This window comes from Arachis ipaensis, chromosome B04 (genome assembly GCF_000816755.2).
Source record: "Arachis ipaensis cultivar K30076 chromosome B04, Araip1.1, whole genome shotgun sequence".
NCBI lineage: Eukaryota > Viridiplantae > Streptophyta > Magnoliopsida > Fabales > Fabaceae > Arachis > Arachis ipaensis.
Genome location: NC_029788.2, coordinates 20969981 through 20982420, shown reverse-complemented (window position 1 = coordinate 20982420; position 12440 = coordinate 20969981). Strand labels below are relative to the sequence as shown.

The 12440-nt window shown below is 35.6% G+C and overlaps 1 protein-coding gene across 1 annotated transcript in view; it reads left to right on the top strand.

Annotated features, from left to right (window-relative positions):
* The window catches only part of LOC107639111 (methyltransferase-like protein 13), a gene marked incomplete in the record, with an annotated part of 2464 nt that extends 1084 nt beyond the window's left edge, over nucleotides 1-1380 (top strand). Inside the window, 4 exon segments of the mRNA XM_016342531.2 lie at nucleotides 512-564; nucleotides 681-711; nucleotides 810-888; nucleotides 1305-1380. Of these exon segments, the coding sequence (XP_016198017.1) occupies nucleotides 512-564; nucleotides 681-711; nucleotides 810-888; nucleotides 1305-1342 (201 nt within the window).

Here is a 12440-nt window from a genome sequence, read left to right as displayed (position 1 = left end):
AATGCACATGTGTTAGTTAGGTCTCATCTAGTGATAATGTTAAGTAGACAATAACTAAAGTTACCTTAATTAATTCATCATTTATAATTTTTATGTATGTAACATTCATAATTACACACTTATTGTATTTAATATTATTTAATTATTCTAACAGTAATTAAGAAATACAAAATAAGATAAACAATAATTAAAAAATACAAAACAAAGTAATTTTGAGCTGATTTTTTATTGTCTCCCAAATATTTTTGATGGTTTATCTGCCATCTCAAATATAGAAACGCAAACTTGTTTAGAGAAAGAGATATACAGAAAAGGCAAATGTTTCTCTCTTGGAACAAGACATGCCAAATTTTCTTCCTCCTTAAAAGTTGGGGATAACGATAGAGATACAACCTTTTTTGTTTTTTTGTTTTTGTTTTTGTGTCTTGCTATCTATTTTTTTTAGAATTAGAACACTTACTAAATGCAGCATTAGAGTTATGATATGCTTCTTGCATATTTTTGTTTGCAGTGTGGGAATAATTCAAGACAAAATGCTACGAAGATGCTTGGGGAAGTGTGGAGGTATAATGAAACCATGAACAAAAGTCTATAGTTCTTTGCAACTTTTGCATTATTTTTAGTATTTTTTTATTCTTGATCTGTTCACCATTATTGAAGCAGTTGATGACACACTATAGGGTCCTCAAGGAAAAAGGAGTTTATGTTCTGGTAAACGCCACCTCTTTCTGTTAATATCAATCTGCGTCAGATTTGCAACAGATGAAATCTGTCTTGGCATTGGCATTGACTCCTTGTAAAAATTGCAGGTAACATATGGCGCTCCACTATATCGCCTACGATTGTTAAGGGAATCATGCTCATGGACTATAAAACTCCATGTAATAGGTTGGTTTAAATTCTAATGTCCATATCGTTTTCTATTCCTTGTTATATGAACCTATCACAATATTGTTCTATATCTGTGTCCCTAGGCTTCTAGTTTTCCCTATTTCACAGTTTTATCATTTACCTTTGGTAATTTAGAGTTTCCTGAATGATACTTCCAGATACATTAATCCAAGGAAGTGCCAAAAAGTGTGATAAATAAAAAGGCAACAATGGGAATAACTTATAAGTTGCATTAAACCTGATCTGCATATAAGCAATCGTTGCAAATTACTGAGGAAATACTTACTCTCTTACTCTTGATATGTTGTAACTTGTAGCAAATGTTTTCCCCTTAAAAAGGCATGCTATTTATATTTTATGTAATGAATCGCTAATTTGCTACTATTTGATTAAGTATGTAAATGTATTTTTAGCCTCGTGCATCGAGATTTGGAGAATGACGATTAACTAAACCTGTGTCAATGACGGCTGTCACTATATATGCAGAGAGGTGTTTTTGTTTTATTTTTGGGGGGCCGGGGGGAGATAAAACAAGCACACCTTAATCTCCATGATTGAAAAACATACTGAGCGAGATTGAGTTTAACTTGTGTTTTTCGTCGTTCCATTTGGACTAATCAATTTTAATGTTTCTTTCTGCCAGGAAAAATCTGTAAACTCAAGCACCTAAGCATGAATGGGCAGTTTAGTGAGGAAGGCATTATCATCACTCGACAAACATGTTTTAGGACTCTTTTAAATGTAGTTGATACCATAATTTGTAATGTTAGATAACATGCTTTTCTTTGCAACAATATATTACCATGATTTTCTTCATGTCTGCTGAAACTGTGATACCATAGGAGCAGCATAATTTCTAAATTTTAGTTTGATTGATTTCATGAATTGTCCATTAATTGAACTATACATCATGCAGTCTTCGGGACTTTTTTTTTCTTTTTTTAAAAGAAAAGAATAACTAGCATTTGACATTGTTGTGATGCTGCTATCTCTGCATTGAGGTTTTCAGGATAAATTAGCAATTCTCAAGCTATTAGACGCAAAATTTAAATGTAGCTTTAGTTTGTGAGGTATTATGGAAAAAAAAAATAGTCTTGAGGTTTTAGACTTTTAGGATCAATTAGTGTAAATATATGAATCATAAAAATGATTCACGTCTCACAACTCTTAATATTTGATTAAGCAAAAAATAAAAAGAAAATGTAAAAGAACCAAATTAAGGATTCATTTGGCAAGTTTTAAAAGTTATTTTTTTGAGCTTTTAACTTATAAAAAAGAATAGTATTAATATTTGGTGTAATTTTTAAAATTAAATTGTAGTTTTTTAAAAAATTATTCAAATATTTATAGAAAAGTTAAAAAAATGATTCTCTTATAATAAAAATATTTTTATCATATTTTTTTAAAATAAGTATTTTTAAAATTACAAAATTAAATACAAAATAATTTATTTATAAATTATTTTTAATATAAATATTTATTATTTAAATTATTATTTTAAAAAAAATTTAATTAAGCTATTTAACCAAACTGAGTCTAATTAAATTTAAATAGCAAGTTTAGATCTACTAATGTGAGAAATTTTGTATAGTGACAAAGTGAATGGATAATCACTTTTGGATTATTGGAAACAGGCTTGTTTAGTGGGGACAGCCACGTGGCATGCGATCCAAATCCTCAAGGCTGCGTTTGTTTTTAGAGACAGGACAGAACATGATACTGAAACGGAGACAATAGGACGGAGACACTAAAAATTATCTTTTGTGTATTGTGTTTAAATATAATGGACAAGACACTAATGTAATGTCTAGTATTATGTTTGGATACACATGGACAAGACTAAAATATTATATAAAATGACTAAAATAGTCTAATCAATTACAATTTATAAATTATTTTTTAGCATTTTAAAAGATTAATTTTACTTTTGCTAATATTTATCTTTCAAAAGTTTTAAGATTAATTATTTTTGTTATTATTTTTATTACAAATCAAATAATATAATATAAGGTTAAAATGGTATTGAAGTAAAACGATAAAAAGAAAAGAATTATCTACCCCCAATAAAAAATTCTACAAAAAAGAGAGAGTACCTGGAAAAGAAAGAGACAGAGGAAGAACAGGAAGAAAAAAGTATCTCTGAACAACGCAATAGAAAAAATAAAAAGGAGTAATAGTAGAAAAAAAAGAAAACAAAATTTATAAAATTGTCCGTGTCCACTCTTCCAAATTCAGTGTCCATTATTGTCCTTCGTAAAAGAGTGGACACAAAAGTATAAAAATCTGTTTCGGAGACAATATATCTACTGTCCATGTCTCTGCTTCCAAACACTTTTTAAACAAGTGTTGTCCATGTCTCCATATCCTGCCTCCGAAAACAAAGTGAATGGATAATCACTTTTGGATTATAGGAAACAGACTTGGTTAGTGGAGACAGCCACGTGGCATGCGATCCAAATCCTCAAGGGTTGAGACGCAGCGCGAGGGAACGTACTACAAGTAGGAAATTGCATGGGCATGAGTGGTAGGCTGGTAGCCTTGCAGTGGTATTGCCTTCTCTCCCTTCCGGTTCTTCTGAATCCCATTCTCTTATTCTTCCCTTGCAGTGAGGTTCTTGATGGATAGCTTGGCTGAATCTTCCCCTTCATTGCCTTAATAATTTTTTATCTGTTATTGCTTAGTTCTTTTATATTGATCATGTTCCCTCATAACCCCTTATTTTTGTCTTACTTTCTCTACACGATAATACAAATCCCCACTTCTTCTAGGCAAATACCACTGAATTACTGTTTCATTTATCTTTTATACATTTCACCCTTACATTCGGTGCTTTCATTGGCCATGGCTGAGAATACTCGCATGAAGACGATGGAGGCGGAACCTAAACGCTTATCTTAGATGATCGAAGCAGTAGCCGAAAAGAACAAGGCTGAACGCTCGCGCAGCGGAGATTACGGATCTAAAATTTGAAGCGATCCAGTCCTCCCTCACGCAACTTCTTTCCGATACATCTCGCCAGCACTCCATCTCCCGTGATACACCCCATGGATCGAACTCCAGCGCCGACAATTATGGTCGTGCCTCCCTACAACCCCGAAGGGTGAGCTTCGATTTGCCAAAATTTGATGGGAATGATGCATTGAGCTGGATTTTTTCAGTAGATCAATATTTCGACTTTTTCCACATAGCTGATGAGGAGCAAATCGGCTTGGCAGTTATGCAAATGACAGGGGTAGCTATTCCGTGGTTCCAAATGTCGTAGAGAGCAGCACAATTTCGCTCATGGACGCAGCTGAAATGGGCGATTGAAATCGAATTTGGCCCTTCTCTCTATGAGTGTCCCCGTGAACTTCTCTTCAAGCTTCAAAGCAAGGTTCTGTGAGTGAATATTATGCTGAATTTGTAGCGTTAGCAAATCGAACTCTTATTGAACCTGCTGATGCTTTGCGTGACTGCTTCATTAGTGGTCTAAGATCTGATATTAGACGTGAGGTTAAGGCTCAATGCCCTCCTTCACTGATGCGGGCTGTCAGTTTAGCCAGGCTCTACGAGGATAAGTTTTCTTCCTCACCAAGGCACACACCAGGTCCCTCAAATTTCAAACCCCAACAGCAGCCTCAGTTCACCAATAGTGCTTTGGGTTCCCTACTGCAAGGTAATCTGCCCCCTATTGCCTACTCGTTCTGCAAAACCAAACCTGCCCTCTCCTAAGAGTCCAATTCGTAGGCTATCCCCTGCAGAAATTCAGAGTAGGCGTGTGAGAAGGGTCTTTGTTACTGGTGGGATGAGCGTTTTATTGTGCTGCTCATAAATGCCCCAATAGGCAGTTTATGTTTATGCAATTGGAAGGAGATGAGGAACACGTTGTAGAAGCTAATGATGCTTTCGTTTTGTCAGAGGGCGATCTTCTTCAACAATTAGACCACGAAGTAGTTGATCATCATCTCTCTTATAATGTTATGCATGGTACTTCTGGCCCAGCAACTCTTCGTATTAAGGCTCACACTGGAGAATTGGAAATTTAAGCTTTAATTGATGGGGGGCAGCTCCTACTGTTTCATTCAGCCCAGGATTGCTAAATTCTTGAATCTTCCCTTTGAACCAGCACCAGGCTTTCAGGTTATTGTGGGGAATTTTGACATTATGCAGGTAGAAGGTCAAATTCCTTCCATGGAAGTCATCTTAGAGGGCTACAAAATTCGGGTCCCTGATGTATAGAACTGAATGTGGCTGGTGGCGATCTTCTTGTTGGAAACACATGGTTGAAGATGCTGCGAGCTCATATCGTGGATTATGAATCAGGTTATATTCGTTTTATGCATGAAGGAAGCTTGATCACAGTGCATGGTGAAAATAACACAGCCATAGCGCAGGCTGAATTCCATCACATAAGGCGACTTGTCCATACAGATTCCATAGCGGCAGCTTTTACTTTACAGCTTCAGCCTAAGGATGAAGAGGAGTCCCCTACTTTAGAGTTGCCAGATGAGCTGAACCCTGACATGGCTGCATTATTTCACCAATATGCGGAGGTTTTTGAGGAACCCAAGGGTCTTCCTCCTCATCGCCTTCATGATCACTGCATTCCACTTATGAAGGATGTGGAGCCTGTCAAAGTTTGTCCGTATCGTTACCCTCACAGCCAAAAGGCCCAAATAGAAGTTATGGTGAAGCAAATGTATTCAACCAAGCCGGAGTCCTTTCTTTTCCCCAATTATTCTTGTAAAGAAAAAGGATGGTACATGATGATTTTGCACGGACTATCGAGCTTTGAACAATATCACAATCAAGGACAGCTTCCCTATTCCTACTGTGGATGAACTCCTAGATGAATTGTTTGGTACTTCTACTTTTTCCAAGTTGGACTTCTGTTCTGGTTACTACCAAATTCTTGTTAAACCAGATGATCATTACAAGACAGCTTTTATAACTCACCAAGGTCTTTATGAGTGGCTCGTGATACCATTTGGGCTCACTACCTCTCCTGCTACATTTCAGAACCTCATGAATGACATCTTTTGGTCATACTTAGGAAAATTTGTGCTGATTTTCTTTGATGATATTTTGGTTTACAGTCCTTCAATGAGTCTTCATTTACATCACTTGGAGGTGGTGCTAAAGATATTGCAGCAAGAGTCTCTATACCCTAAACTGCAACCCTCAACTGTCAAGCAGTTGAGAGGCTTCCTGGGTTTAACGAGATACCATAGAAGGTTCATTAGGCAGTATGCTTCCATTGCTACTCCTCTTACGGACCTACTCAAGAAGGATGCATTTTTTTGGGATGAAAAAGCCACTACTGCGTGCATTCCAACAGTTGAAACTGGCAATTACTTCACAGCCTGTGTTGGCTCTATCTAACTTTGAGTTTCCTTTTGAGATTGAGACAGATGCTTCTGGTAATGGTGTAGGGGACTGTTTTGACACAAGGAAAGCACCCTATCGTTTTTTTCTCAAAATTATTATCACCTTCGATGCAGAAGCAATCAGCCTACTCCCGAGAATTCTATGCCATTACTGAGGCAGTGGCCAAGTTCAGACATTATCTACTCAGAAAGAAATTTATTATCAGAACCGATCAGCAAAGTCTCAGAGCATTGATGGATCAATCTTTGAATACTCCTGAGCAGTAGAAATGGTTGCATAAATTGCTGGGGTACGATTTTGAAATTCAATATAAGCCTGGTCGTGAGAATACAGTGGCAGATGCCCTTTCGAGGTGTTTTTTGGCAGCTTGGTCTCATCCAAAATCAGATTGGTTGGATACATTAAGAGTCGAAATTTCTAAGGATGAACAATTGCGAGAACTATGGCAGTACTGTACTGATAACATTCAGTCAGATAAGTTATATTCAGTCAAGAATGGTATATTGCTGTGGAAGAATCGAGTAGTGGTTCCTGCCAAGAGTGCTCTTATTCCTCTCCTGCTCAAGGAACACCATGACAGTCCAAGTGGGGGTCACTCGGGCATAGCCAAAACTATTGAATGTATCTGCTCCTCTTTTTATTGGCTGAATATGCAGAGAGATATTTGCCACTACATTCTAAACTACACTATCTGTCAGCAAGCTAAGACAGAAACGGTTAAGCCTGCGGGGCTATTACAGCCTCTTCCGGTTCCGCAGCAAGTATGGGAAGACATTTGCATGGACTTCATTACCTTTTTGCCTCCCTCTCATGGCAATTTAGTGATTATGGTGGTGATTGGTCGCCTTACGAAATTCACCCATTTTATTCTCTTAAGGCGTGATTTTGATAGCAAGATAGTGGCTGAAGCTTTTGTCAAAACATTGTCAAAATACATGGTTTTTCCAAGTCCATCATATCTGATCGTGACAAGGTCTTTATCAGCAGATTCTGGCAGCAATTGTTTCAGGCACAAGGCACTACATTGGCTATGAGTTCAGCGTATCACCGTCAATCGGATAGACAGAGTGAGGTTTTGATCAAGACCCTTGAAATGTATCTCCGTTGCTTCTGTTTCGAGAACCCCAAGCGATGGCTTGATATGCTGCCATGGGCTTAATTTTGGTATAATTCCAATATCCATATGAGTATTAAAATGTCTCCATTCAAAGCCTTATACGAGCTCTCTTCCTCTGATGAGAAATCCTTGCAAGATCTCTTGATGAGCAGGGATAGATTGATTGAGCAGCTTTAAGTACAATTTAAGGCGTTCGCAGCAATTCATGAAAGCTAAGGCTGATAGAAGGCGCCACCACATTGAATTTGAAGAAGGGGACTTTGTGCTGGTGAAACTCCAGCCTTAATTATCGACAGCATTTGGTAGCCTTGCGTCGCAACCAAAAACTGGGGATGCATTTCTTTGGCCCTTTCAAAATTTGCAAGAAGTTGAGTGCAATGGCATATAGACTTGAGTTACCACTAGCAGCAAGAATTCATAATTTGTTCCACATTTCGGTGCTTAAGCGATTTCGTGAGGATCATCATGATCAGTACCTCCCATTGCCTCTTCAGACTACCGAGGAAGGGCCTATCATAGCCCCTCATGCAGTACTGGCATCTACAGCACGACCAAGAAGTACATCAGCTGCAAGTACAATAGGGGAATGGATCAGGAGCTGAGAAAAACATGGAAAATGGCTAAGGATTTCCTGAAGAATCATCCCAGTTTCAACCTTGAGAGCAAGGCTGAGTTTAAAAGGATGGGTAATGTGACGAACAAAGGTGGGAGCACTAATTTTGCAAGTCGTATTGATGAGCAAAATGACAAGATCAGAGGGAAACAAAATTGGTTAGTGAGGACAGTCACGTGGCATGCATGCCAAATCCTCAGGAGTTGAGACGCAGCGCGAGGGAACGTACTACAAGTAGGAAATTGCATGGGCATGAGTGGTAGCGTTGCAGTGGTATCGCCTTCTCTCTTTCTCTCTCTTATGGAATTCTATTCTTCTACCTTCTTTCTTCTCTTCTCTGTTTTGAATTCCTTTCTCTTGTTCTTTCCTTGCAATGAGATTCTTAATGGATAGCTTGGCTGAATCTTCCCCTTCATTACCTCAATATTTTTCATCTGTTATTGCTTAGTTTTCTTATATTAATCTTGTTTCCTTGTAATCCCTTATTTTTGTCTTGTTTTTTCTATACGATAATATAAATTCCCACTTTTTCGAGGCAAATATCACTGAATTATTGTTTCATTCATCTTTTATACATTTCACCCTTACATTATCTCACTTCACAGAATCAAAATTCGAGTTGAATTGAATCTAGTCCTGAATATCAATTTAGGTATATTAACACAACTCATCCCATATACAAGCACCTTATCCTCCAAGATCATTATTACCTAATTGTTATAGATTGTAGATTAATAACACCCTCCATAAACCTTTTTATCTTAAATTATTTTATCAATTATTGGTTTTATTGATGAAAATCTTGCTGAGTTTCTGAATGTCATATCATAAAATTATTCGGTGGCAGTACATACGACTATACGAGGCAATATAGTCACTACCAAAAATCTTGAATATCTTTCAACTTTTTTATAATATTTTTCCCTCTACTTTTCCCTCTACATAGATGATGAAGTAGCCGGGTAGTTATAGTAGTTATTATTATGTAACAATCAAAGTAGATAGGAGTTAGGTGTGAATGAAGTGTAAAACAATAAATGTGAGAAATAAAGGGTTAAGAGTAGATTGAAAGTGCAATAAATGGATAGTGAGAAAACCCTTCAATAAGTTCAATCATCACTTGTTCTTTTTTGAACTAGGGAGAATTTCTTCATTGCTAAAATTGGAAAATATTAGTGGACAACTAGATTTTTTTTTTCATCAGAATTTTATTGTTAGAATGAGAAGGTATTGCCTTTAATAATCTTTTGATGAATATAACTATATAAGTAAATTCCATCGCTTTCTATTATTCAATCATACCATAATTTACAACAAAAATCGTATTTCTCTGCTTCCGTTTGCTTCATCTTGGCCATCTAACAGAATTTAGAGTAAATATTCAAATTAGAGTAAAGAAAGGACTGATGGCCTCATGGGAAGACTTGGAGAATGATTCTGATGAAGATGAAGAATCAGAAACCAAGTCTCAAACTTGCCTTATGGCTGATCATGTTGAGCAGGTTTGCCTAGCATCCAAGCGAAAGGACAATATGTGGTATATGGATAGTGGATGTTCTAGGCACATGACCGGAAAGACAACCTTCTTCAATAAGCTTGATGAATATGATGGAGGTTTGTCACTTTCGGTGATAACGGAAAAGGAAAAATAGTGGCCATTGAAAAAGTTGGTAAAAGTTTCTCTTCTTTTATAAATGATGTTCTTCTTGTTGATGGTTTGAAACACAATTTACTAAGTATTAGCCAATTATGTGACCTTGGGTATGAAGTTATTTTTAGAAAATTAGATTGCTTAGTTATTTGTGAAAAATCTGATGAAATATTGTTTGAAGCCAAAAGATGCAACAATATGTATGGATTGACTCTTGAGGATTTAAAAGATAAAAAAGTAACATGCTTTACTTCACTTGAATCTGAAAAATGGCTATGACATAAGAAATTAGGTCATGCAAGCATGTATCAAATTTCTAAACTTGTTAAAAAGAACTTGGTGAGAGGAATTCCCAATATTAAATTTGATAAGGATATTACTTGTGATGCTTGTCAATTAGGCAAACAAGTAAAATCCTCCTTTAAACCAAAAGATGGAATTTCTACCAAAAAGGCATTAGAAATGTTGCATATTGATCTTTTTAGTCCAACAAGAACTCAAAGCTTAGGAGGTAAACATTATGGTTTGGTGGTGGTGGATGACTATTCTAGATTCGGTTGGGTACTTTTCCTAGCTCATAAGAATGATGCTTTCCATGCCTTTTCAACTCTTTGCAAAAGAATTCAAAATGAAAAAGATTTGAAAATTGTCCACTTGAGAAGTGATCACGGAAAAGAATTTAAAAATCAAGATTTTGAAAAATTCTGTGATGATTTTGGAATTGCTCATAATTTTTCATGTCCTAGAACACCTCAACAAAATAGGGTGGTTGAAAGAAGGAATAGAAGCCTTCAAGAAATGACTAGGGTCATGCTATGTGAAAATGAGATTCCAAAATTTCTATGGGTTGAAGCTGTAAATACAGCTTGCTATATTTTGAATAGGACTATCATTAAAAAAGGGTTAAAGAAAACTCCTTATAAGCTATGGAAAGGAATCCCTCCTAATCTTAAGTACTTCTACATTTTTGGATGCAAATGTTTTGTGCTTAATAATAAAGAAAATCTTGAAAAGTTTGATCTAAAGTCCTATGAGGGAATGTTTGTTGGATACTCCACCACTAGCAAAGAATATAGAATTTACCTCAAAGAACATAGAACCATAGAGGAATCCATACACGTATCTTTTTGTGATACTAATTCAATTCCCAGTGTTGTGGTAGAAGATGATGCAGGCTGTGAAGATATTATCAACCAGGAAGTCAGTAAAGAAAAATCCCAAAACTGTCCCAAGTGAAGAACCTGTCCGTCCAGAGTTGTGTATCATGATTCTGTGGGAATTCTCTTACAAGTTGGGTTAGTACTTAGCAGTTGAAAACTTGGTAGGTGACCAAGTCAAGTTCAGGATTGGGGATAGATTCTGGACTTATCCCGGATATGAAGGGTAGTTCCTAGGGAGAATTGGTGTCTGTAATCAAGATGATTATAGTGAAATTTCATCATTGTTGTGATGGAGACTGGATGTAGGCTGCATTGCACTTGGCAGCTGAACCAGGATACTTTTTGGTGTGATTCTCTCTTTTCTACTCCATTTCAGTTTTTGTTGCTAAGGAGACAAAATTGAAAAATATCTCCTGACTGGGTACGAAACAAAAATAAAATGTCTCGTGTCTGGTTATGAGACAAAACACAGAAAAATCTCCCGAAGTTAATTTAAAAGGCAGTAAGTATTATTCAGCAAAAAGGGCTAAAATTCAACCCCCTTCTCTTAGTCACTGATAAATCATAAAAAAAGATAAAAAACAAATTTGTGAACAGTAGTTTTTAAAGTTTTTAAAATAACAAAAACTTGTTAAAATCCAAAATATTTAATAAAGAAATTGTTATAAAGTAATTTAAGTGTTTAGTCCAAAATTTATTTACTTATTTTTTATCATATTTTTTAACTCAATAAATTAAGGATTAGTTTGCTGTAAATCAAAATTTAATCTAAAAATTTATGATTAGCTAATAAATTATTATATGTATAAGGTGAGATTCATATTAGGGCAATCTAAAGTCGTTGCTTCAAAATTTATTTGTGAACGTATGGAATGCTTATTATTTCCCATCATAATTTAGGGACCCATCGATCCATCATCCATATTTTGCCATTAAAATAGCATGGCATATCATAAAGAAAATAAAGAAAGCGGCCCATCAATGAGTTAGATAGATGCTTGGAGACGTATTATATCATCCACAAAAATAAAAGCATGAAAAAATGAAATATGTATACTAAATTACCAATTCAGCGTTTTGAAGAATGCATAGAAGATACTCACAAAGCAAACGGATTTGGTCTGAAAACTAGGCCGGCTCACACGGGATTTATACGGATTTCAACGAATTTGACTACGGTTTGACCAAGTAGATTGTATATCCCATTTAAATGCAAAAATAATCTAGAATAGACAAGTTTACCGGTTCTCAATTCAACCGGCCATATGAAATGGTTTTGACTTTTGGTAAATGCTTGCAAAGAAGAAACGCTGGATCATTTACATAAATAATAGGGTGAAAAATAAATAAGGAAAAGTCTAAAGGACCAGCAACTTTATCAAATTCTAGTCAGCAGATAAACTAGCAAAAAAAAAGTAAACTATTAAATGAAATCTCACACCAATCTCATACCATTAAAATTATCATTAATGACTATTTAATAATTATAAATTACAAAAATTACTTGTCCCTAACACTCCTCAATAAACAAACCATAAATGTACAAATGAGTTTAACATATGATTTTTAGTTTATTTATCATAAAAAATAATTATAATCCTAAGTTGTGATGTTAATCTATAATTTGTTGCTTTTACAATC